General features: G+C 41.1%; 1 protein-coding gene across 5 annotated transcripts in view; it reads left to right on the top strand.

Annotated features, from left to right (window-relative positions):
- Positions 1-26,445, top strand: part of OPA1 (OPA1, mitochondrial dynamin like GTPase) — an 87,347-nt gene that overhangs the window by 56,502 nt on the left and 4,400 nt on the right. For 4 of the 5 annotated variants that reach the window (XM_018567176.1, XM_018567199.1, XM_018567190.1 and 1 more), the window contains 2 exons: positions 23,107-23,176; positions 25,264-25,929. In XM_018567176.1, coding sequence (XP_018422678.1) covers positions 23,107-23,171 — 65 coding nt within the window. In that variant the 3' untranslated portion in view covers positions 23,172-23,176; positions 25,264-25,929. Of the gene's footprint in view, positions 1-23,106; positions 23,177-25,263; positions 25,930-26,445 lie in introns of those variants that run through there. The other variant, XM_018567184.1, reaches the window with a different exon arrangement.

Genomic DNA, 26,445 nt, shown 5'->3' on the forward strand with positions numbered 1-26,445 from the left:
AAAAAAAAAAAAAAAATTGCATAGCGATTTGTTTAGCGAAAATGCAGGTGCATTTATTCTGTGCACATTAACTAGCTGTTGTGAGAATGGGACAAAATCAAGTGTTCTTATGCGGTGTTCTCTTCTGGTCAAATGTTTTTTAAAGTGACACTAAACTCAGGAGTTAAATCTTAGAAATGCATTCAAGTACCTTAAGAGCCGGTTCACACCACAAAGTCCGCGTTCCAGAGGCTGAACGCACTGGAACGCGGACTTTGTGGTGTGAACCGGCCCCTACTATTAACAGAAATGTATCTTATTTGTGTGTCACTCAGCTGCAGATCCTCAAATCATCTCTGAATTCATACTGACACTGTCCTTCCTTCTGGAGGGTGGCTACTTTTGTTCCCCATGTTCCCTGTGTGTGTTGTAAAGTAGCCACCACTCCTAGTAAAATAGACTACAATCTCACGTTTATCACAGGAGTGGTGACTACTTTCCAACACACACACAGGGACTTTGGGAGACAAAAGTAGCCACTCTCCAGTAGGAAGGACAGCGTTGGCACCAGTTCAGAGATGATTTGAGGATCAACAGCCGAGTGATATATAAATAAGCTACATTTTTAAGATTTAACTCCATGAAGATGCGCATCTTGGGTGGTAGATCAAAGACATTGCTGTCAATAGGGAAACGCGTGTAAAAATGTGCAAAAACGCACACAAGAATTTGCAAAATGCAATTAAAAGGTTTTTTTCCATTGAAGTCTATTGTGCCAAATGTGCTGCAAAATGCCCCAAAGAAGTTCAGGAACTTTTTTGAGTGACAGGTGTTTTGCAGCTAGTGACAACACACCTAGGTAGGGAATTGATGTGCTAAAAGCGCCTAGGTGTGAATGGGGCCTGAGCACAAACTATTTGTAAACTGATTTAGTCGCTGTCTGAACACCAGGTCAGCTTATCACTGATTTTATTTATTGTAGTCCTGCAGCTTATGTGTCATTTGGCTGAGCACACCTTTTTGGTCCCATATCCAAGATCAGTAACTGGATCTGCCCCGTGTTACCAGGTTATATTTTCCACTGGCTTTTGCAGTTTGTTTTCTGTAACACTCAGAACATTAGTCCATCCTTGTGGAAAATCTTCCAGATCCCTTATAATGTCCATGATTTGCCTGCAGGCACTTAGAGGTTAAAATGCAAGTAAACATTTTCATATCTGAATGTAAGTGCCCCCCTTTAGATGGTGTGTGCAAATGCGATCCCCAGCTGTTGGAGCACTCAGGGGTACAGATACAAATCACTCGATGAACGGCAAAGCTTTGAAGCTGTGAAAGTGTAAGCTTTGTGTTCTGTGTAGACATCACGACCTAATCAGCTTCAGGATCTCTTTCACTTCTATATTAAGAAAGTGGCAGAGCGTTTGCCAGAGGAGGAGGAATGTCTGTGGTTTTGTTCTGTTTCTTTTTTTAACACCATACAAGCTAGACATATATCTCTGTGTAAGCCTATAGAAAATACACTTAAAAAGAACAAAAGCTGGAGGGGAGAAATTTGAAGAATGACTTTTTCATAAAGCGCGTCTTTGATTAGCCACAGACATAGTGATATCATCTGGTATTATTAGACTAACTTAATACCACAAAGAGCAAGTTATTTCATGTGGCTCCCAAGCTTGTAGTCTCTTTAGGGCAAGATTGGGTGTTCTATTACATTCATATGAGTGTATACAGACAACATGGAGGAACTTATTAACGCCAACACAATGCTTTTCTGGGGGTGGTACCTTTCATTTTTAGAAGATATAAATATATATTGACATATGGAGTCATTTAATTCTAGTTCTAGTCCTATCCCATATACAGTACAATGGTGTTTTAGGGAAATGTATCATTTTTTGTATATATGTATGTTAAAGATCAGATCGATGTTGTAATCTCATCAGTATTAATGCTTTAAGACCTTGTTTCTGTGTTAATTTCTCACAATGTAACTTTAGGTTGGCTGATCTCATGTAAAACAATATACTCTGTTGCTGATAGATTATCAGTTATTGAGATGGACATAGTAATTGCCTTGAGCCACTGAGAGCGCCATTTAGTGGTTACTTTATAAATCACTTTTTTTTTGCATAGAGATTTGAATTAAAATAGATCTGTGAGCCCCCAAAATGTGTTGGCATGTTACCTTTACATTACATCTGATTAAAAAAACACAATACTGGACTAAATTAGTCAGTGTGAGTGACGTTCTGAATTTTTCAACATTCTACAGATGTTTCTGGGGACTCCCTGTTGACAGAGAACTGCCTCCGAATTTTTGCAATTGTGCCTACCTATCCTCGTTCACTCGAGATCCAACACTCTGTTTAAAGTAAAATATGGAAGGGTTAAAACTCCTGTTAGGTCTCGTTCACACCTAGGCGTATTGCATATGCACGTCTGTCGCGCGACCGTCATGCGTTTTTTACCGCGATTCGCGGTAAAAAGTCGCGCGACCATCGTGTGTTTCCGAAGGCTACTTGGTTGTAGCCCAATGGAAACGCGCAACAAAACGGCCCAAAGTAGTACCTGTACCTTTTCAGGCGTGGGCCGTTTTGTAGCGCGTTAGGGACGGGCGGAAATCCGCCAAGGTGGGAACGAGACCATTGAATACAATGTGATTTATATTTTTGAGTGTTTTGTAGAGCGTTCGTCGAGCGTAGAACGCGCTACAAAACGTTCAGGTGTGAACGAGGGCTTAAGTTTTCTTTTTGCTTTCTGTGTCCCATTCAGGAGATTTCTGTTCCCTTCTGGAGACACGACAGGAAGTGAAAGGAAATCTCTGGCAAAGTGAGGGGAATCCTCTCTTAGGCCCCATTCACACTGAGCGATTTATTGCGCGGTAATTCCCGCGATATCGCGGCTATTTACTGCGCGATATCGCTCTCCAATGCATTGCAATGGGGCTCTGTCTGTCGCGGGTCGTGCGTCGCTACAGCAGGACCCTTTTTGGAGCGGATTTTGCCGCGATTCTAGCTTGCTCAATGCAAGCATTTGGGCGATATCGCGCAAAATGAAAATCGCGCGATATCGCGCAAAATGAAAATCGCGTGACAAACGCGCGATTTGCGAATCGCTCAATGTGAATGGGGCCTTAGACAATTGTCACTAAAAGCTTTGTCCACATTAGAAGGTGTCTTCATTACTTCTGTTTCAGTGACAGTTATAAAATGTAGTATTTCCCATCACTTTCTGTCCCAATGACTGTGGTCACCATTACAATTAGAGGTAAATCGCTCCAGCAGTGGAAAACCAGACAGAAGTTTTTAACACTTTCACAGTTTTATAAAAAAAAAAAAAAAGGATTTGACTAGAGATGCACTTTAATACAAAAACATGGAAGCACAAACTTGTAATGGCCATACAATGTACATATCGGGCATATACCTCCTGGGAGTCATATGTGAGCCATACAGCTCATCATATAGACAAATGACTTGGTGTCAGATCAGTGACAGGCCGGCTGAAGCCACGGCTGTATGGGTATCTATATGCACATTCCACTGTTAACGTGTACCAGGACTGATGCACTGCTCTGAAATCATACCTTCCGTGTTCAGGAAAATGTGCAAGTCCCTGTATGCATGTAAACTATGGTATCTGCCTCTATAACGATACAGCCATTGATTTGTATAGGCTGGCTGGAAGTGTCTGTATGGCACACCTGTAACTCCTGGGGAGTGTTACATGCCTGATATGTACGCTCTACAGCCATTTCCGGCCGTGTGTATGAGCCCTAAAATGGAAAGTCATATCTTTACTGTAGCGTTAGAGGTAGAAACTGAAATAATAAGTCAAAATAGGCTTTTATTAAAAATGTACTTTGCTTTTCTTAACTAGAACATGTATAGAGGTCAGGGCTATAATATAATGTCATATTACTATATATAATAAAACATGGACAGATATTGAGGTGGATCACCTACTGAGCCTAGAGTATAGGAAAATGTCTGTCTGTGCTCTTTTAGTATTCAGTATAGTGCGGTGAGGATCCATTTGCAATGAAATATGGGGACACTTTTTTATTTTGTTTTAAAATGTTTGTTGTATGTTAGATTTTGGATATACTTATTAAAGGAATAAAGAGTGAAGTCTTTTTGATGGACTTTTGCTCTTATAAGAGAGAACTTATTCTATATTGATGAAGTGACCTTCTCACTGATTTAAAGTTTGGGGGAAAAATTCCAATTCCACTTCTGCAATTAGATTGTGCTGCACTCCTGGGCACTATCTGATGTCTGCCGGTAGCCAATATTATTTGCCCTCATTATTGATGAATGTTCATTTGGTCTCTTATTGGTGATTAGACCCCTATCTTGTAAATCTCTGCTCTTCAGTGCATTTAGAGCAGGGGTGCCCACAATTTTTGTGTTAAGATCTACTTTTCAAATGACAAGTAACATGAGATCTACCAATGAAAAAAAAAAACCTCCATCGTTTTCTCTCTCCTGGCTGTCTCTCGTTGTTTATCCTCGTGGCTGTCTCTCCTTGCTCTCTCTTTCCTGGCTGTCCTCGCTCTCTCTTTCCTGGCTGTCTCTCCTCCCCTAGCTGTCTTTCCTGGCTCACCTTGATGTATTTTGCATACAGTGTAGTGCAACAGTCTGTGTAAACTAATATTCTTTGATGTAATACATAGCACTCCAACCACCAGTATCCACCAGAAAGGTGTTGGGCAGCTTGGCTCAGCAGACTCAGGAAATAGGTAAACATGTGTCCACAGCAAAACAAATATACCAAAATGGCATAAAGGGGCCGCCATTCACACCCTTTGTGATCTACCAGCATCAGCTTTGAGAGCTACTGCTAGATCATGATCTACCTAATGGGCACCCCTGATTTAGAGGATTAACAATGATATTGATCTTCTTTATTTTCTGCTTTTCCAATTGTTTAAACAAGCAGCTGCCCTTCGGAATCTCTCTACTCCAAACTTCACAGTTGAATGTAAATCCTTTCTAGTTCAGATTTTGGTCTCAAGATGGCAGCAGTGTTCTTGTTTTGTAAGCGACATTTAGGGATTAGAGAGCTGCGGGAGAGCAGTGTGCCTCACCTCCTGCCTCTGTTTATTATTCCCTACTAGCGGAAGGCTTGACATCACCCAGGCAGCAGCCGTTGTGTCTTGAAACATCAGCTCCCCATTCAGAGCACACAACACGCTTGTTGAGACATGTCCACTTGGTTTTTTTTTTCTCTTTTTACTTTAAAGCCAACTTTCATCTTCTGTTCATTGAACATCTTCCTAGTTATTGGAAGATATTCTATCTCCTGTGAACCACATCACTGATGATTTTTAGTTGTCACTTTGTAGTTTTTTTGGTTTGCATCTCTTCAGATTATATAGGAAAAAAAAAGGACTTGTACATATGATCACTGCTTTTATGGTGGTGAATCAAGGTGGCCATAAACTTTACAATCTTTCTCTTTCAGTTTGGTCTCTTCAGTATGGATTAGGAAGCCTCCCCTATCAGCAATTATATTCTGACATTCAGCGCCCGCAGATGTTAGATTACCCGGACAGTGAGTGTAGCTGATTGCCCGAAGTCACTGTTTCCACCTGGCTCCTTCAACAAAAGTTGTTTGAAGAATAGACTTTTGTTGAGCCTGGTGGTGCTGCAAGGGCCCCCAATTGATTGAATTTCGGCCACTTCAGCAGGATGATCCAGCATGATCAGCTTTAGGCTCCTTTCACACCGCCGCTCTGATCGGGTCTGCCTGCCAGTTTTTCAGACCGACCCAATCGGAGACCCAATGCAAGTCTATGGGCAGCCATTTATAAACGGACAAGCGTTTGTTTACACCTGGTTACCCACACCTCCGGCCTAGTCCCAAAAAAAAATAAACAGTGTTCCATTTCGCCGGACTGGATCGTGCTGGATCGGGGGTAATCGTATGTAAACGGACACATGTCTGCTTACATTCAATTCGTCAGAGACAGACATGGGGTCCGGCAAATGCAGTTTATTCCTCCATCTCAAGATGGAGGAAAAAATTCGGTGACACCCACTCCATACTGCTATGACCAGTAGAGGATCTGTTCACAAATCCTCTCCTGATCAGCCCGTGTGAAAAGGGCCTTATGCTTGTCAGAGAGCTTTGTGCCTCCAGTTTTAAAAGATAAGGAGACTTTTAAACAAAGTGAACTTATCTTTTTGGCCCCTTTTAAGTTGACTTAATCCCACCCTCCCCCTGCACAGATGCATATTTACCGAGTTCTGACAGGCCCGGTCTTTGTTGTTTACATCCTGCGGTGAAAGACTTCCTCTCCTGGCTGAGACTTCACAGTACATCCCCATTGACTTCTCTAGGGGTTGTCTACCTCCATCTCCCGGATGGGACATAGCCTCCATAGAAGTCAATAGGGGTGTACCACGCAGGCGTGGCCAGGTGAGAGAAACTTTTACCGCAGGATGTAAATGAAGGCCAGACCCATCAGAGCTCTGTAAGTATGCAACTGTGAAGGGGGAAGGTGAGATTGGTTAGGCCAGCTTAAAGGGACCAAAAGAAAAAGTGCACTTATCCTTTAAGGTTTTTAGGTTTATTAAAGGACCCTCATAAATGAGAGAAAACAGCTGCACAGTTTTATTGTGTGGACAGTGCTTAGTTTATATGCACCGTTAGTTTACAAATCACTTTTTGCTGCATTTTTGAAAAGTGTTGACTCTGCATGGAGAAAGTGTTTCTCTCCCGGGCGGCCGGGAGCCGCTATCTAATAGCGGGAGACTCCTGGCGACCCCTGGCAAATTGTCATTTGACCCCCTAAGGGGTCCCAACCCACAGGTTGAGAACTGCTGTATTAATTAATTTTTTTATTAAATATTTTTATTTTTTACATTACTTTTAGGGGCTCCGGTGAAATATTGGGGGTCTAAACAGAGCCGTCAATCTCTTTTTCTGTGTCCCCATTATCAATGAACAGGAATCCTCTATACTGAGTGTTCCTGTTCATTGATAACATGAGGACATGGTATGTTTACTATAACTACAACTATGAATGAACAGGAAGTGATGTAGATCACTCCCATTCATTCATAATTGAGGCTATAGTTAACATACCATATCCTCAATTATGTACAAACACCCAGCAATCACTGATCGCTGAGTGTTTGCACTTGGTCTCCTCTCCTGACACGCTGTCACAGGAGGCTGAGCGAGTGGTGCAGGGAAGAGAGCCCAGCCTCCTGTGACACCGTGGCCTGTCTCCGACCACAAACCACTCTGCCGGACTGTGATAGGAGGCTGAGCGGTGTGGGAGGAGACGCCTGCCTCTCGCAGCGCTCTCCTGCCGCAGCCCTTGGCCTGCTATCACAGTTTCTCTCCTCCCCGCTGGGACGCAGAGCAGCGCCCGGTGGGAAGGAAAGAAAGCAGGGATGCGCAGATGTATCGTCAGGAAAATGGCACTTTCGGCATTATGCCAAAAGTGACATTTTCAGCCGATATGTTTCGGCGGCCGATATCTTGGTGCATCCCTAATGGTAACTGTACTGTCTCCCTTTATTTTGTAAAGTGCTGTGCAAAATGTTGGCGCTATATAACCCATTGTAAACACTATATAAACCCATTGAAAACTATGCACTTCCTATGTGGCTAATATCCTACAGTTAACTAATTCAACATCCAAATAAATAAACTGCTAATATGTCATACAGAAGTATGCCTTTCATAACTGGTACATTTATAACAATGATGGTTTGTTGTAAAACTATACTATACAATATATTGAGGGTTATGTCCAGTTATGACTGTCAGGGTTGTGTGCACTTGCATATCAGATTTATTCATTCTTTCTCCTTAATTTCCTTAAGCCTTGTTTGAATAATTTGCTAGATTGGAATAAGATGGTATACAACATCTATACTAGTGATTCAGATCAGGCAGTGATCACACCACACACTGAATGCACTGCTCATTACAAAGCATGTGACCACTAGCCAACAGCTTGTGACTTCTCTTTCTGTCTGTATATAAAGAAAGGTATTGTGGACATCTTGGCTTGGGATGGTGAGTGCAATGGGTCAGCTGCCCAGGGATCCTCAGACTAATTAAGCTGTTTCAAACTTTAGACAGACTAGTTTTGACCTGAACATGCAAGCAGTAATATGCATGCTGTCCTACTAATATCTGTCTTTCTGTTTGGATCAGCTTATGAGCAGCTGAGCCGGCTTCCTGGATAGTCATGGGACATTCGATTGGTGGGTAATCTGTCTGATATGATGCCACAGTTAATGTGTGTGTACCTTCTTGCAGAGGGTTTAAAGAGGGGTATGGAGGGTCTAGGGAGGGGTGCAGACCGAGTGCCCGACTTTGCAGAGTGGGTGACACCAAAATGACAGTCATTTTGGTGTCACCCAGTGCGGGCTGCACCCCCTTGTGATGCAACTACACACAGCACCTGACCCCTAAGACACTGTCCCAGCAGTGGTCCCCCGAGACTGTTAGAAGCAGACTTTGCCCTGCTTTGGCTTACAATGCAGTCAGAGAAGTAAACAATAATGACAACGTGTGCTGGCGGCAGCCACACACTGCTGCACAATGGATGTTGCCCCTGTCAACAGTGTCTTCATCAGGGCCGGGGTGGGAGAGGACACAGAGGGAAAAAGATGGAAATTCGACTGCTAGTGAAACTGAAACCCTCCCTGCCTCCACAGTGTAAGCTCCACACACAGTGTCAGTGCTCTCAAAGCGGGGTACAAAGGGTATGGCAGACGGGTGTGAGCCTCAGAAGGGCTGCGGCCGTGAGAAGGGATGCGAGATCTGCATCATCAGCTTCTGAAGCTGGAGAGTGACACAAGAATGCTGAAGTGATACATCACTTCGGCATTCTGACAGCGGAGAGGGGACCGGAGGGAGATTGTGTACCCATCTCCCTCTGATCCCCTGTCACAGAGCCACCATGCTGGTCCTGGGGGTCGTACTGGGCACAGCGGAGCCCAGGACCAGCCAGAGGGGGGGCGGGGGCGCACATACCGGTATGTTATATAAGCGATCTGCCGGCTCTATAGCAGGCGAATCGCTTGTATGTAAACAGGCATCGATGCCTGTTTTTACATTTTTGCACTTTTCCCGCTCGCACGTGGGCGTGGCTGAGCAGATGTTTAAAAACGCCCGCTCAGATCCAGGGAGCTCCCGGCCGGCCGTTTTGTTTAAAGCGACCGGCCGGGAGACGGTTAATTAACACTTAGGGAACTTAACATGACTTGAACATAACATGACTTGAACAATCTCAAATCCCTCTGCTGTGGATACCCGCTAAGGTGTCCAATAATCCTCTTACTCCTCTTCCAGCAGGTATAAAGTTGGGATGGTCAGGGTGCTTAAACAATTCAGACATAGGGCACCAACTGGATGTTCGTTACTTCAGTGGGGCAGTTGGAGCCATTGTATTATTTTGTTCTAAATGTCCTACCTATCAAAAGTCTTCATCTTGCTAGTTCACTGTGTAAGTGGACGTCTCTTGGCTGCAGCCGTCTTTTCTTTCCTTGCTCAATTTCTAATAAGGTGGAACTACAGCCATATAGCCAATAGCCATTTTTTCCAGACCAAGTACTGATGCTTGTCTAAGTACTTTCTTTCTTTTAGTGTCATGTGACCGTTTTTCATAATCAATACAGACTAATGATTTCAGGACAGTGGTGGAGCGCCAGGGCCCGGTCACTGCTATAAGTGCTGTGACCCTGGTAGTTCTTGTAAAAATGGTAAGTATCGGCACTGCTATCTGAATATCCCTACAAATAAGTTACAGTATTGTTAATCTTTATGATAGTTGAATGTGTTTGTAAGATTTAAAGGAGAACTATGAGATGAGTGCTTTTCACTCACCTCATAGTTCTAGCCGACCTGTGACAATGAGACTGTCACAGGTCGGCTCAGTAGATCGGGAGGTGAGCGAATTGTCATACACTAGGCAGTTTGATTGTACAATCTCTTTACAACCAACCCACATCTATGTAATGGAAGGTACCGTCTGACTACATGCAAATTGGTAGGGCTGTTTAGGTTTGACTACATATTTGATAGTTTGTGTAAACATAAAGAAGATTGTACAGTCAGTTCATATAATGTATGGCCAGTGTAAGTCCCTCATCATGACCTGTATGGCTTAAAATCTGTTAAAGGTTATCTATTCCCACTAAGTAGTCAGGATATGTATAAGGCCAGGTGCAGCAAGGGTTAAAGCTAACAAGCGTTGTTTGCCCTCTCCTACAGATAAGGGGGGCTCTGCTTTGTTTCATGGGGATCAGTGCCACAGAGCTGCCTTCTTTCCAATGGACACAAAGAAAACATCAGTTGTGATCCTTAGAAGGATGTGTTTGGTTTACTTACTTTCCAAAAAGCACATAAGAGAGATTCAAGTGGCTCTGTAGTTTCTTAATGTCATAGATGAAGGACCAGGCTCAAAAAAGTAGATCCTTACAGCTTTTAGTGCATTCTTTAGAAAATACAAATGTAATTTACTGTCACAGTGAGCAGATAACGATAGATTGATTGCAGACTTTGAGTACTGTAGATACTTTATGGGACTTTCCTATTCTTTTATGTCTGCATGTTGCTGGTGAAGTCCCAACTGATAATGGAGCTTTGAACAACCGGAACAGAGGGGGAGACTGCTTCATCCAAACTACATCTTTTAAAACCACCCTCTGGGCAAAATGATAATTTACACACCATGCTAACTGTAGATTATCATTAAAAAGCTGGGTGTTATTCACAGAGGAAGAAAAATCTTACTTTGCAGCACGCCTTCCCCTGCACACCGCGTGCGCACCCGGTCACTGACGAGAGGGAGAGATGTGACCCAAGCTGTAAAGCACACCAGTAGCATCACCCACCCCTCCTCACTATCCTCCATTCACAAAATGTCTTGTATTTTTTCAAAAAAGACATTCTGTGATTGGAGGAGAAGAGAAGTTACATCCCCTCTCCTTTCCTCCTCCAATCACAGAATTTCTTCCTTGAAAAAAGACATTTTGTGAACGGAGGGTGGTGAGTAGGGGCGGGTGATGCTACCGGAGCACTGTACAAATCGGGTCATATAGCTCCCAGTGTTCAGTGCCTGGAAGCTTGGTGTTGTGTATAGGGGATGGAATGCTGCAAGCTAAGATTATTAAACTTTGTAGCAGCCCTCTGCACATTACACCCAGCTTTTTAATGGTAATTTAGACACCATGTGGTGTGTAAATTATCATTTTGGGTGGAGTATGGCTTTAAAGTGCCATTAAAGTCACAATTGTGTCCCGTCCGTCCGTCCCCCCCGTGCTGCTTTAAGGACTTACCTTATATTATATGCCCCTTAATTCAATGTTTTTTTTTTACATGTATCTACTGCTTGCTAGCAGATATATATGCAAAAACCAAGGAGACTTTAATTCTACTTTAAGCCTGCCATACACCAGTAGGAAAAATAGTTTTGTAATAGTTAATGTTGCCAAATTGATAATCATTTTTGACAATTGTGACAAACAAAAGGAGCAGGATGGAAAATGTTTCCCGAACAAAATTCTGAAACCATGAATGTGGTTTTCGTTCAGGAACCTCCATCCATTTCAAAATTGAATGTTAAAGAGTAATTTCACTTTTGTTGAGAAAAAAAAAAATCAACCCCCTCTGGGGATCAATGTGTAAAGGTTTTTAACCAACTGCGTTGCAGTGTCTTACCTGTTTCTGTTCTGAAGAAATAGCTGTTGTATTGCAGCGTGTCTTTTCCAAACTAATTCCTGATTGGGAGGTCTGGGTTCTTTATATTTAGCTGGTGGGCTTTCTGTGTTGAAATAGGGAAAGGTGCAGTGCCTGCATTCCTGTAGTATTAAATAACCCTTAGAGTACCAAAAATTAAACTTCTGTTAGAAGTGATGCCTAAAATTATACTTGTATCTTAGTGCAGGCTTCTGGGAACATCAGTCAGGCAATCACAGAAGCAGGAAGTGACATTTCTGGGGGAGTTTTGTACAACATTAACATTAAATTACAAAATGGCTTCTGAGACAATTCTAGAAAGGTATATTAATTTTTATGTTTTTAAAGTGGAGCTTACCCTTTAAAACCAAAGGCAAATTTGAAAAACATTCTACATATCTCTGATGGCATTGTTCAGTGTTCTGACAAGATGTTTCCTATAGAAGTTTGTTTAAGGGCTTGTTCACACCAAATGCAGACCAGATCTGCATGGGTTTCTGCACACGCAGTGCAGTGTGTTTTGACGCGTTCCGGACTGTTTTGGTAAATTTTTAAAAAATTACATTTATTTTTAACTTAAAATGGGCTTTCAGTGCGTTCCAGGGCGTTTGCATGCATTCCAGAGCAGGAAAAATAGGGCTTGCTACAGTTTTTTTTTTTTACATGCTCTGGAACTGAATGCTCTGGTGTGAACTAGAACCCAAAATACCATTTGAAATACATTGGGTGCGTTTTTGATGCGTTCTGTAACTGCTCTGATCTGTAATGCATTTGGTGTGAACAAGCCATGAAAATCTGCCACTTTATACCCAGCTTAACTCTGAACTATAAATGAACATTATTGTGGATTCAGATTCTGTTGCTTATGTGTTACTGTGTCTGGAGTTGGGAATTAAGTGGATTTGTTTCAGAACTGTTCCTTTTAGACAATTGGTGTAAATGACCCTAAATTGGCCCTGTTGGGCATTTCGCTACAGAGGCCACTAAAAAGCGGCAAACTAATATTTATAGGCATTTAACTGTGGGCTGAGGGGCTGTGATTGTCTTCTGAAAAGGATGGAAGACTACAGCCATTAGGATGTAAGAAAGGTTCTTTCCAGCACACAGCCATGCCATTACAATCTTGACCTCTTTTCTTATGCTAGGATTTAGACAAGGGGCTCCTCCCCAGTGTTTTCTTGACCTGCTGACTGTCCATTCACTCCCCATCTGTTTTACTGTCTTTAGGGAACTGCAGCCGCCCACCCCCTTTATTTATCTTACTTCCCAGGTGATAATTGATGCCCTGTCTGTTTGTGAGCTGCCTGGGTGGTTTCCTTTTCTGGCCGCACTCCTAAATTATCAGCCCATAGTTTGTGAACTTGGTCTAGGATTTATCTGCTGTGTCGCAGATACATCACTACACTGGAATACTCTGCTGTATGTATTACACGGGGCAAGCAAAGGCATTATATCAGAAGAAGACAATATTATACACAAGTTTCAAGATTTAAAAATCCAATTAAAAAATGGTTTTGCATGTTATGGCATTAAACTTGTTTGTATGTTTTATAAACCTCAATAAAACTACTAAAGGTTTTTAAAATATATAAGCTTCTTGAGGGCAGGGACTGATGTGGAAGTGCAGTATGTAAAGTGCTGTGTAAATTGTCTGCACTCTATAAATACCAATAAAAAATACATGTAAAAAAAAAAAGATAGTGTGAAAGATTGAAAGGTGCCACATACGTTATGATCTATATGTAGTGCTCTAGTTAGGCTATAGCATTTTCTAAATCAGCAAATTATGGCCAGTTTTACATCTTACAAAGTGCATTATTTTGTCTTAGTGGCCATGCATGTTTGATAGTACACAGGATTGTCTGTGTTGGGAGAACTCTGAGCGACATTTCCTTTTTCCACTGTTTCTTCTCAGCCTGCCTCAACCATCGTTCCCACCCTTGTAGATTTAGTTCAAGAGCAATCTAGCATGTCTGCTTTCATAAAGCAGGTAGTCCCTGTTGTGTCTACATAGCCTCACCTTTAGACTGCTGGTAAGGATACTGCCCCCTGTATTGAGCGGGGATTTATGGGAGATTTTTCAGTCCCTCAGCTGCCTTCTAATCTTCCAGGCCATGCATGTTTGATAGTGACCAAAGGCCTGAGGGAGATTGGATCAAATTTGCCCCGATCAAACTTGATGGAAAAAATCTAATCGCTTGAATTTTTTATTTCTTGTTAGCTTTTGGTTAATTTTGTAATAGACTGTGTTGCAGCTGTCAAAGAATTGCCCGGTATAAACTTCACAGTCCACCAAATTTAAACGGTGGGTGGTGGATTTCACAATTTGTGATTCCGAGTGGGTGGAAAATTGTTAAAAATGACTGAAAATCGCCACGTATATTGCCAGATTGTTGTATCTAGCTGTATAAAGCATGCGCATTGCCACAGTGTTGTATAGTTTGTGTGGTGACATAAAATAAGATAATCTATAATGTAATTTAAGTCTGAGTGTTTTGCGAGAAGATAGGCTAACAGAAATAGGTGAATGAAAAAAAAATGGAAACAAACAACAATGCATTCAAATCTTCAGGTTTGCAGGGGCATTAGACATAATCTACAAAGACTTGCTCCAGGTAAATCAAACTCTTCTACAGCAGGCAGCAGGTATCTGATGGATGGAATGAAACCGTATCTTATATTTTCACGAAGAAGGAAGATCAAAAGCTGACATGAAGATGGAACAAATTGTCAGATGTATAGAGCTACATTTCAGAAAGTCACCTTACTGACCTCAGTCTGCTTTGTAATTGTGTATATAACTTGTGATACTGAGTCCTCTTATGGGGGATGTGTGATGTTAACTCTTATCCCCTGTGAAGTGTTTTGGGCAAAGGTGTGTCTGCTAAAGGTGTGTAGGGTTCAGTTAGTGAAAACCCCCCAAGGAACCTGGACCATTTACTGTGATACATATATCAAAGCCAATTTGCTTTAACTGCCCAAATCATGCTCATTACTATATAATGTGATCTCATACAGTGCATCCCTGCTCTGGTAAGGTGGCCATATCAGAAAATAAATTCTGCATAGTATCGCTAGTCGTGGCTCATTGTACAGACCGTGTGTATAATGAAAATCCTGTATTTGCATTGCAAGCTGTCCCAAAACTGGGATTTTTTTTTTCCTGTTCTCTAAACAAATTCTGTTTTTAAACTCCTCCTTTTTACCTCTGTCTTGGAGTTCTCTTTTTCTGCACCGTGCTAATTCCCCAGTGGTACTTGGTGCCCCTCAGTGACAATCACAGGATTGTCTGTGTTGGGAGAACTCTGAGGGGCATATTTTTTACACCCTTCTCACCCTTTCTTCTCAAGTCATATATTGACTTGCCCCTAGGGAGATTAGTTTTCTGACCAAAAGCAGAAACTTCCCAGCACACTCGCCAGCCAGCCTGCAAAAACAGAGGTTTTAGTAGCACAACTTTTGCAAAATATGTGGAAACCACAGTGCATCATCAAGGCTCCTCTGTGTAGTGTGATCTAACTCTGATCTATCATCTTGGAGCATATACAGTGGGGCAAAAAAGTATTTAGTCAGCCACCAATTGTGCAAGTTCTCCCACTTAAAAAGATGATAGAGGCCTGTAATTGGCATCATAGGTAGACCTCAACTATGAGAGACAAAATGAGAAAACAAATCCAGACAAATCACATTGGCTGATTTGGAACAAATTTATTTGCAAATTATGGTGGAAAATAAGTATTTGGTCACCTACAAACAAGCAAGAGTTCTGGCTCTCACAGACCTGTACCTTCTTCTTTAAGAGGCTCCTCTGTCCTGCACTCATTACCTGTATCAATGGCACCTGTTTGAACTTGTTATCAGTATAAAAGACACCTGTCCACAACCTCAAACAGTCACACTCCAAACTCCACTATGGTGAAGACCAAAGAGCTGTCGAAGGACACCAGAAACAAAATTGTAGACCTGCACCAGGATCTACCTATGATGCCAATTACAGGCCTCTCATCTTTTTAAGTGGGAGAACTTGCACAATTGGTGGCTGACTAAATACTTTTTTGCCCAACTGTATATTAAAGGATGAATTGGGTGCAGGTTGGCCAGAAGGTAGCCCAATCCTCAAAGGCACAGGACACACTAGAAGCCCATTTTGGACAGCAGAAGACATTACCTATTTTTTTTATTTTGCAGGCTTTCTGGTGAGTGTGCTGGAAAGTTTCTGCGTTTTTGCTCCCATGTTTCCCTCGAAAGTAAGACTTAGCACTATCTTCAGAGATTTCTGTAATATAAGACTTACCCCGAAAATAGGGCCTAGTACGGTGGCACATGTATTGTCTGCCTCGGCTTTTACGGTCCATAGAAAGCTGCCACTGAAAACTACATTTCCCAGCAGGCAGCGGCACAGCGCAGCATGGCCAGTGGGGTCGGAGTGAGGTCAGGTGAGGTGAGGGAACTTCTGACTGGTCCGTGCGACGAGGTGGCTCCCTGGACGGCATTAGAGAAGAGAGCTTCAGGACAGCGGCAGCCTTCAGGTACTGTGACACTGTGTGACAGTATTTTTTTCACTCCCCTTCTCCATCTTCTTCTGTACTGTATGATACAGTACATTCCATATCTCTGCTCTGTGTGCCTCAGCCTCCACAGCATATTTGATCTCTTATTTCAATTATGGTAGAAAAAAAGTATGTGGAGGGGATGCTCAATGGGGAAAAAAAATAAGACCTAGTGTGTTTTTTTGGGGGAAACAAAATATAAGACGATGTCTTATTTTCGGGGAAACACGGTATGTAAAGCCTTTCCATGCGCACCTTATTTTGAAGCTAGTTATGAATTGATAAGTGTTTGCCATTTGTATCACTTGTTACTTTTCTGACCAGACACTCTGGTAGACATGGAGCTCTTGTCCTTTGACCCCAGGGAATCAGGGGTGTTAAGGCCTGGGGGCTTCATATTTAATTACCTGGTCCTTTTTGTTGAAACTTGTTTTTATTTGGTTAAGTTTCTACAGGAAACTGATTGATTCCTTCAGGGGGATTTTGACCCCAACCTGTGGCCACATTAGGTTGTGGGTCCTTTCTTCCCTTCAGGGGAATTTTTTCTAATTCCACCTATTTTTGGTGGGTTCTGGTTCATCGGCTGTTTGCTTGATTCAACTTGTGAGCTTGCTTCTATATGGAGTTATGCCCCTCTGGTTGTGATTTTGCCTCTTCCTGGCTTTGACCATCAGGTTGATTCTTCGGATCCTTTCTTTGGTTGTTGTCTGCTCTCTCTTCAGGTCGGGGGCTCAGCCTCATCAGGTCTTAGATTTGGGCATTGGTCCTTCAGGTGGTGCTTGGGCTGCTGGCAGTCCCACAGTTCTGTTTCATTGGGCCTGTGGTAGGTTTTTGCTCACACCTCAGTCGGACTGCTTTCGAATGTCCTGACAGTATCGGAATTACTTTTCCCCCTTAATGGACAAGAAATAAAATACCGTGAATGTTCGCCTTGCTGGGAACAGAAGCAAGGCGATCGTTGGATTTGGCAATTACCATCTGACTTCGGCTGCATATGTGCCCCACTGACATTCCAGAGGGGATCCATGTGGAATTGAGGTTATATTACAGGAACCCTTGCTGGACGTCCCTCTGATCCGTTTTTGGATGCACTTCCCTATTGGCGGCGGCCACCCTCTTTCTAGGGAATTTTGTTGTCTGACTATCTATGCATATTGCCGTTGATATACTGACAAGTTGCCTTACCTTCCTGAAGCTGAGAATGTGGAACACATCAAAGGCTGGACCACTACAGACCATTTTTGGTGATTAGATTAATGTTATTTGATCTTTTCAGAAATAAGGGACATTGTTTCTTCTAATTGATATGTAGTAGGTCCAGAGGGCACAGAATGTCAAATCAGACGTATTGATGGATAGATATAGATTGGGAATAGGAGGGTTTATCCTAAGTTGAGCCACATTTGTTTTGGTTTGCCAGTGTTCATTATAGCAGGTGGCTGTATAACCCAACAGTGTCTGAATTCCTATGCCTCTCAGTGGACTTTCTGGTAAGTACAAACTTAACAAACCTACACTTTAATGTAGCCCCTTGCAGAACTGCCCTCTTCAGCCAATGAATACATGTCTTTTATAGTTGGATGTACTTGGGTTCTTATTGATTTGTTTATGCTTGTTCAGATACATGCATATATGGCCATATTTTTTAAAAAAACTGATGTAGAGTATACTAAGACACTTAATCGTGGCAGTAGTGGACAGCATTAAATGTTTTATGTGAACCAGCGGTTTCCAAACCCTGAGTTATGTTGTCCTTCTGCTCATGCGAAGATGCTCCTAACAGAGCTGTGCACAGCTGGAGGATTAGGCAGCGGAATCAAGTAGTAGGTAAATGGTGTTTAAATCCATCCTTGTCTTATTAAAAGGCCATCATTATTATTAATACTTGGTAAAAAGGATTTCTAAAACACAATAATACTTTTAGTATGGAAATAATGATATGTAAGAGCATGTTCTCTTCTGCGCACAGTTCTACAGCAGGTGTTCAAGGAGAACTCTACTGGTAATGGGGCTTTCTTTTTATTAGAGTGGAAAACCCCTTAAAATAAATTTTTCCTTCCTTTGCTGGTAATAAAATTATGATATGATAAAAGTAAGCATGCACACCTTTTAAGTTCCTGCTTGCAATGTGTGGGCCTGTATATTTACCAGAGTAGGGTAAAGCTATTCATCATGCCAGAAGGATAAGCACAGAATGCTACCTGTACCAGCCAGCTGCTGTTTGCTGTCATGTGGGTGGTATCCATCTTCCTCTTTTAGAGACCTTGAGCTTATTCATGAACGGGACGTTTGCACACTGCCCTGATGTGTCAGTGTCCTTTGTTTTACATCTCCTAAACTGCTGGTTTTATTCTATTTATTCTAGTTTGTTTAGTCAGATTAAACAGGAAAAGCAATAAATGCTGAGCAAAAAGCTTGGCGGCCTTTTTAAAAGACTGTTGTGAATGCTCAGGTGCAGTCTGATTAGGAAATAGGTAAGCTAAGTGCTTTTTATGTTATTTTGGACAGCAGCAAACGTGACCTAGATGATGTAGCCCTTAATCAAAAGACCTTCTCCATCAAGATATAGTAATTCTGCTATTACAAACTAAGGGGTCTTCACTGTGTAGTTGGAGTAAAGGCACAGTGCATGCATCCTGTGTCCGTGTTCAGTGTGTACAGTTGTGTGAAAAAGAAAGTATAATCGAAAATCATCTGGTCCTTAGCAGGTTAAAGTTAGGTACTGCTAATGAAATTGCCTTGATTAAATGATCAAGGCCTCTATAAAAGCTGAACTTTTTGCATTTTGCTGGTCTAGAGCATTCAGGTGTGTTCACACAATGCCAAGGAGGATAGACATCAGCATTGATCTTAGAGAAGCAGTCCATCAATCTGCAAAGGGTTATAAGGCCATTTTCAAACAATTTGAAGTCCATGATTCTACAGTGTGGAAAATTATGTACAAGTGGAAAACATTCAAGACAGTTGCCAGTCTTCCCATGAGTGCATGTCCCAGCAAATTCACCCCAAGGTCAGACCGTGCAATGCTCAGAGAAATTGCAAAAACCTCAAGAGGTACATCTCATACTGTACAGGCTTCAGTTAGCATTAAAGTTCATGACCGACAATTAGAAAAAGACTGAACAAGTATGGTTTGTTTGGAAGGGTTGCCAGGAGAAAGCCTCTTCTCTCTAAAAAGAAAATGGGAGCACAGCTTAGGTTTGCAAAGTTACACCATAGCAAACCACAAGACCTTGTGGAACAATGTTTTTTTGGACAGATGAGACCAAAGTGAAGGTGTTTGGCCATAGTTCACAGTGCCACGTTTGGTGAAAACCAAACACCTCATACCAACTGTCAAGGATGGTGGTTGATAGGTGATGATTTGGGCTCGTTTTGCAGCCACGGGATCTAAAAACCATAGAATTCAGACGGTGTAGTTTATTTTTCACATGGCTGTAAGTCTTAACAGTATAATATATAATCATGTGAAGATTTAAGTACGGTACATCCCATTAGAAATTGACTTTTTCAGCATATTTGAACTGGCAAAAATGAAATCTGGATTCAAATATTGCCTTTGGATAAAGGTGATATACTTGAACATACATAAAATTGACATGGTGTGTTTATTTTCATTAAATAAAATAACAAAAATGCAGATTTGTCTTATGGAAAAATTAAATACAGCCTTACATTTACCACCTCTTCTTCAAATCCATGAAATTAGAGTTGGGTGTTCCAGATTAGGTACCAATGGTTAGAACCTCCTTAGGGAGTATGCAGGTTGAACCTGTCTTATTTCAAACTCAGGTGTTTAGACTCTGGTGCTGTCTTTGCAATTTGTGTTGTCATCATGTCAAGATCAATAGAGCTCACTAAGGCCCTCAGAAAGGATGTTGTGGATGACTATGGGTCTGGCAAGGAATTTAAAAAGACACCAAATTATTTGAAATCAATCATACCACTGTAAAGAAAATTAAAACTACCGTATATACTAGAGTATAAGCCGAGATTTTCAGCCCATTTTTTTGGGTGAAAAGTGCCCCCCTCGGCTTATACTCGAGACAATTTGTCCAGAACTCTTGCCCAGCAAATTTTACCCAAGAGCTGACCATTTGATATTAAGAACCCCATAATTTTCATTGTGGCATGTTCAGGTAACTCGTGGAACATTTGGGGTTTAAATACTCCATAAAGAGATTGCACCAATTCAGCCTGCATGTGAGGTGTGTTAAGAAAAAGCCTTTATTGTCCAAAAAAAGATTACATTTTACTATTGAACATATAGGCAAAGACCAGGTCTGTGCTGAAGACTGATCAAGCAAAGATAGAGTAGTTTGTGCACAGAAAACATGTTTGCTGCAAAGACCGTAATGTGAAGCCATCTTTCCAAAGTTGACTTTTCTGCTCAAAGCCCTGATGTGATGTCCATTGAAATTTCATTGGGGGTTTGAAATGGTCAGTTTATGCATAGAAACCCACAAATAACTTGTGGAATTTTGCATTGAGAAATGATCAAAAGTTTCAATGAGTCTTGTCAGAGACTTACATGAAGTGAATTATGCTGCAGGGGCAATGACAACTTTTTGATGCAATGAATGTACTTTTTTCACAGTCCACCAGAATGATCAAAAGTTTCAATGAGTCTTGTCAGAGACTGGTGGGCAGGTATACAGAATGCTTACATGAAGTGAATTATGCTGCAGGGGCAATGACAACTTTTTGATGCAATGAATGTACTTTTTTCACAGTCCACCATTACACCTGTTAGTATTTTGTGTCAATTTTTTTCCTGTGTTCCTATTGAATTATCACCTTTATCTGTATGCTCCGTTTGAATACAGATCTAATGTTTGCCTGGTATAATATGTTGAAAAAGTCAGCTAATTCCATAAAGTGTACTTATTTTTTTTATGACTGTACTTTCTTTTTGCATCTTGATCAGTTTTTACAGAAGTCATGCATAATTGTTAATTTTCATAAACAATGTGTTTACTTGTACATCTATATGTACTGTATGTAGCTAAGGCCTTGTAAACATGGGCTTCGGCCTGCATAAGAGCAATTTGTTTAGAAAGCCTTTACAAAACCGCTTACTTAATCTCAAGGTTGCATATGTTAAACACAGACCATAAAAGCCATTGCTGGCTGTCATTTTAAACAAACCCAAGGTTAATAGAGTCTTCTAAAATATTGCCTAAAGGTACCCTTATGGCTAGATCAGGTGAATATTCCAAGTCTGTGGAGAAACCCCGACCCTGCTCCATGGCCACTCCCTAAGGAACAGAGGATGGGACAGGAAAGAATCTGCCGCAACTGTATTTGTTCCCCCTACGATAAGGAGCACCAGTAGCCTCTTTCAACACTGCTCATCTCTCTTTTCAAATAAACTGCAATGCTCTGCTCAGCAGAATGTGGGCTGCTAGCTGATCAGGCAATATGTACACGTTGCCTGTTAGTTATCTTCATGTTTAGGGCATTTCTTTTATTGTAATACGTGTAGGAGGTTAGGCTCTATTGTGGCAGTATAGAAATTGGAAAATTACTGATTACAATTGGTGAGGCACCATGTCCCATTTGTTTTTTAGGGCTTGTAAGTCTTTGGTCAGCTTTAGACTTAAGATAATTGTTTCCAGTTCCCATATCTATTGTTACCCTTTAGAAATTACTAGCAGACTTTCCCTTAAGGTGATTGATTAGGCAGATGTAAGAACTGGGTGCAACAAGCAGTATACCCTGCCAAGATAAGTTGGCACTATTGGTGTCTTTTCCTTTCTGCTCTCCCTCCTATAAACTCGAACTCTCAAGCGATGTACACATGACCAAAAAGATCTCTTTCGAATTGTGACTGCACATCTAGCTGTCACCTGAGATCTGTGGGCAACAAAAGTCAGACTTTCCATTTAACAATCTGTTGAGCAACCTATGCTTAGAAGAATATATGTGCCTCCTGCATACAGATTATCTTTGGATAATTCAGTTTTTCCTGTTCCATATCCTCATGAATTATACAGGATATGAGTTCCATGGGTTCAATATGTAGCTGGCACAATCCTATTGCAAGTTTTAGAAGTGTTTTTCATAACAGGCAGATCATGCAAAATGTATTAAATTTTCTTGCCAGTTATTTATGTGGAAATATCTACCAGCCTAGATTTCAGAGGGAAACTTTAATGCCAGCATGAATACTTGGCAGGTTGTATATGACTAACAATTCAGGTACACCTGGTCACTGGCAACCCCATATTAAGGTCAACTTGTGTGTATTACGGTTCCATGAGATACAGTAAACATCTAACAAGTCAGTTAAGACTGCAATAAACTGAGATGTTAACTCTGACCCCCCCCCCAACATCAATACGTTGCTGGGCTTTAATGTTAATATTCTAACTGAAATATGGAAGCTCTGCTTAGATTGAGTAGTATGAATTTCCTCCTCTGATGTGGTGGATAAGGATATTATGTTAAAAGAGAGAGCAAGGATTAGTAATTGCTGGTTGTCATCTTTTGTAGTGTCGAGGAACAGGTGCTGTGCAGCATAGGCACGTGATTTTAGGGAAACCTAACCCTACTTTTTTACACTTGTCTAAGCCCCAAGGACCTAAAATGTGAAGACAAATCCACTTCAAAAAGACTTTTTTCTTTAATAAAATGGACTAATATCTTACATTATCCTTGTTGTCGTTAATTTGACAGCTCAAATTCCCTAAAAGTCTTTGTCCTCTGACCAGCCTAATTGTTTTCTTCTCACCCCCAGGGAGAGTGAGTGGTGTGTTTAACCTTTCCATAGCAGTGAATATTGCAGTCTAAACAATTGTTCTGTCGGACAGTCAGTCATATGTACAGAATTGGACAATTAATTTTATAAACTTTTTTCTCTTTTTAGAAAAAGTACGGGAAATCCAGGAAAAACTTGAAGCCTTTATTGAAGCCCTTCATCAAGAGAAGTAGCCTAAGTATGTTATTTTCCAGTTTAAATCTGTTCAGTGATTTTGCATTTATTATGCCCTCTTTGGTTTTTTTCTTTGTACTTAAAACTGTCTTTGTCATCCATGTTGATTATCATAGGAGAGCTAATCAGATGGCATCTACAGTATTCGAAAACCATTGGAGGTGCAGGTTAAACTCTGGCACTTAGGATACTATTATAGATGCCTCAGGGTACATATTTGATTTGATGTGGTCACAGCACTGAGAATCATAGTCAATGTGGGATAATTTAGGTCTTATATCTGCATAGATGTCTGTATAAAAATACATATAAATTGGAGCCACAATTGGGATAAATATCAGCAAAGTAGCCTCTTTTGCAGTGTAAGCAAAAAACATGCTTGTAGGTTCATTACAGCTCAGTGTATATTTCTAATTTCAGCAATTAGTAATGTTGCTAAGGGGGAGGTGTTCACTGCTAAATTAAACTGCATTTGGTGTAATGGTTCGAAGAATTTGTATAGGCATGGCCACAATTTACCCAAAACTTCCCGCTCCCCCTCCAGGGTATGTCCCAGCATTATGTTTTTCTTTTACCATGTTTCTGTAGTGAGAAACAGCATTTATTTACTAATTACATCATCACTAGGCTTTACAAAATTCTTGCAGGGGCAGCTGCTGGCAGGATATTTTACACAGTCCAGGAACCTGTCCATATCCATCTTCAAGGAGGTCTACTCTTGGTAATTGCTCAGATGTAGTTTACCATGAGGTGTGCTCTTAGTGGTCATACTTTCCCGTAACCTTGCTCCTCTTTGAACGCCACTGCTTTGGTCTGTCCAGTGTGGCACAGCCTCTGTCCTGACATCCTTCCAATTTTGTATCGCTCTATCCGTACCACAGAATCCATTGACTTGGCCCACTCTTAGCCTATAAGCGGAGTGCAGAATTTCAGCGGCAAGGCTAAGTAGCACTAGGCAGGATGCACAGTAAAGCTCTTTGAGTCAGGGCTTCAGGTAAGTATGATTTATTTCCAAAATGTTAATGGAGGATGTGGGCCAGAAGAGCACAAATGCTCCATCTGTACATTTTGCAAGCAGTTTTACGGGCATTTAACTGTGGTTCAAATGCACAAGTGTAAATGGGGCCTACGGTCCCTGATGTGTGACAAGTGTGCGAACTAGAACTTGTTGCCCAAAGAAACCAATTTGTTTCCAACTGGCCTTGCTGTGGTGTAGTGTTAAAAATGAAATAGGGATTCTTATTGGTTGCTATGGGCAACAAGACATTTTCTTGTTAGCTCAATTTTCACAGATCAGCCTTTTAAAGGTAAATTGAATACATTTCAGTAAGAACCCATTGGAGTTATGAATTCTACCTGACAATTTTGACTGGACTTGCATACCGGGCTTAATGTGCTTATTTTGGTGATTTAGTATTTCACATACAGATTTGTAAATGTTAGAGTTGTCCATAGAACAAGAGGTGAGAGGAGATTCTCCAATAGGAACACCTGTTCCTGTGACAACCCCTGAAGATGGGAATTCCATTCACTTTGGAGAGATTTCCTCTCCTTTCGCATCTCCAGGACAGAAAGTGAAAAATCTCCCCAGCAGAGCACAGCAGCAAATAATAACCTGATGGGGGTTTAAACCTTTCTTTAATTTAACAAAAAGAAAAAGTGTTTTTGTGCATTTTAAAAAGTAAAAATCTAATTTTATGTACAGCATAAAGTAGATGAATCTTCCTTGACAGGTTTGTTTTGTATCCCCCTTCACAACCATTCAGAGCTGTATTTTCTTTGCATGGTGCCAGCATGCTTACAGGGATGCTCAAGGATGACCTAATTACTGTGTTTATTGTCCAATCACAGGCTTCCTTTGTATTGTGTATCTGCAGGGAGGCCCACAACCTGGCTGTACTGTCTGACACGTGCTTGAATTGTAAAAACCGGCTTAAAACAATGACAAATCTTTGTGTATTTAGATCTTTTCTTGGAGTTCAACTTTATTATTTATTGCCATAAAATAAACATATTTGTGTTTTAAAAATGTAAAATAGGATGTTAATCTTCCGTTTTAACTGCATTCTGCAAAACGTTTTTCCCTTGTAGGCAATTCATTAAGATGGGAGAAAGCAAACGGGTATATGAATTCTACAGCCAGTGAAGACATGAATCTATCGCCTATGTAAGGAAGGAAGAAGAGTCTTGATATGGGGCTCTGATTCCCTGATGGCTACACGAGGAACTGATGAGACTTTGTAACACTCTCCAGTAAAGGGATGTCTACCTGTTGCTGCTGTCCTGTGTTTGTGCTGTACATTGATCACAGTCGTCAGCTTCTTTTTACTTGATCCGATAATTTGGGGCATGATATGTCATTTTAGCATCTGTATATAAATCCTTCGCACTATTTCCATTTATTTTCCTTGACATGGAAGTATTGCAGACTGCATGTGTAATCTTTGTATGTGTTCTCGTAGGTGGCTTAAGATATATGAAATGAAATAGCAGCCTAAACCCGTTCAGCACAATGTGGTCATTGGCCTTTTGTACCAGAAAGCCTTGTGCTAAGTGTGTGATGGTAATATATAATGAAATTGTTTGAGCACAGAACTAACCTTCTCTACACTGATTTATATCTAAAAAAACTAAGTTCATCGGGGGAGAAGTTTGAAGTGATTACAACAAAGTGGTGTCCTCATTTTTGTAGAAAGCACTTATTAGCGAACAGCTTAGCGATTGAGAATTCTTGAATTGTGCACTAAATTGTAATGTTGTAATTTCTAAAAGCCTTTAAAAAGAAGGCACAACATCCTGCCGTGAATGTCATTGTGGTGAAATTACTCAAGAAGTGGGTGTCGCTGTAAATATCTTTGGAGTTGATACATGAGAAGCATGCTGACAAGAACATTTCTTGTAGCCCATAGGAACCATTCAAATCCATCTTTGTATTTTCACCTCTGCATTGCAGAATGATGGTTCGATGCTGATTGGTTGCTATCAGCAACAAGAATGTGATCATAAGAAAATGTGACCAATCAGCTTCCAGCTCTCATTCATGTATAAGCCCCTTAGTGACCTGTACACAGCAGTTTTATGTTGGCCATATATATGATGAGGTTTTCCTATTATGCAATATAGACAGGGATGTATTGCTACATGAATTTTGTTATTTTGTCACATGCTTTGTCAGTCGAACACACTTTCAATCTCCCTTTTTATTATGAACACCGGCTTAGTGAAAGAATCATATTTGTAACTTTAGCCGTCTTTACTTAAGCACTTTATTTC

This window comes from Nanorana parkeri, unplaced genomic scaffold (assembly GCF_000935625.1).
Source record: "Nanorana parkeri isolate BGI_ZX_2015 unplaced genomic scaffold, ASM93562v1 scaffold29, whole genome shotgun sequence".
NCBI classification, from domain to species: Eukaryota; Metazoa; Chordata; class Amphibia; order Anura; family Dicroglossidae; genus Nanorana; species Nanorana parkeri.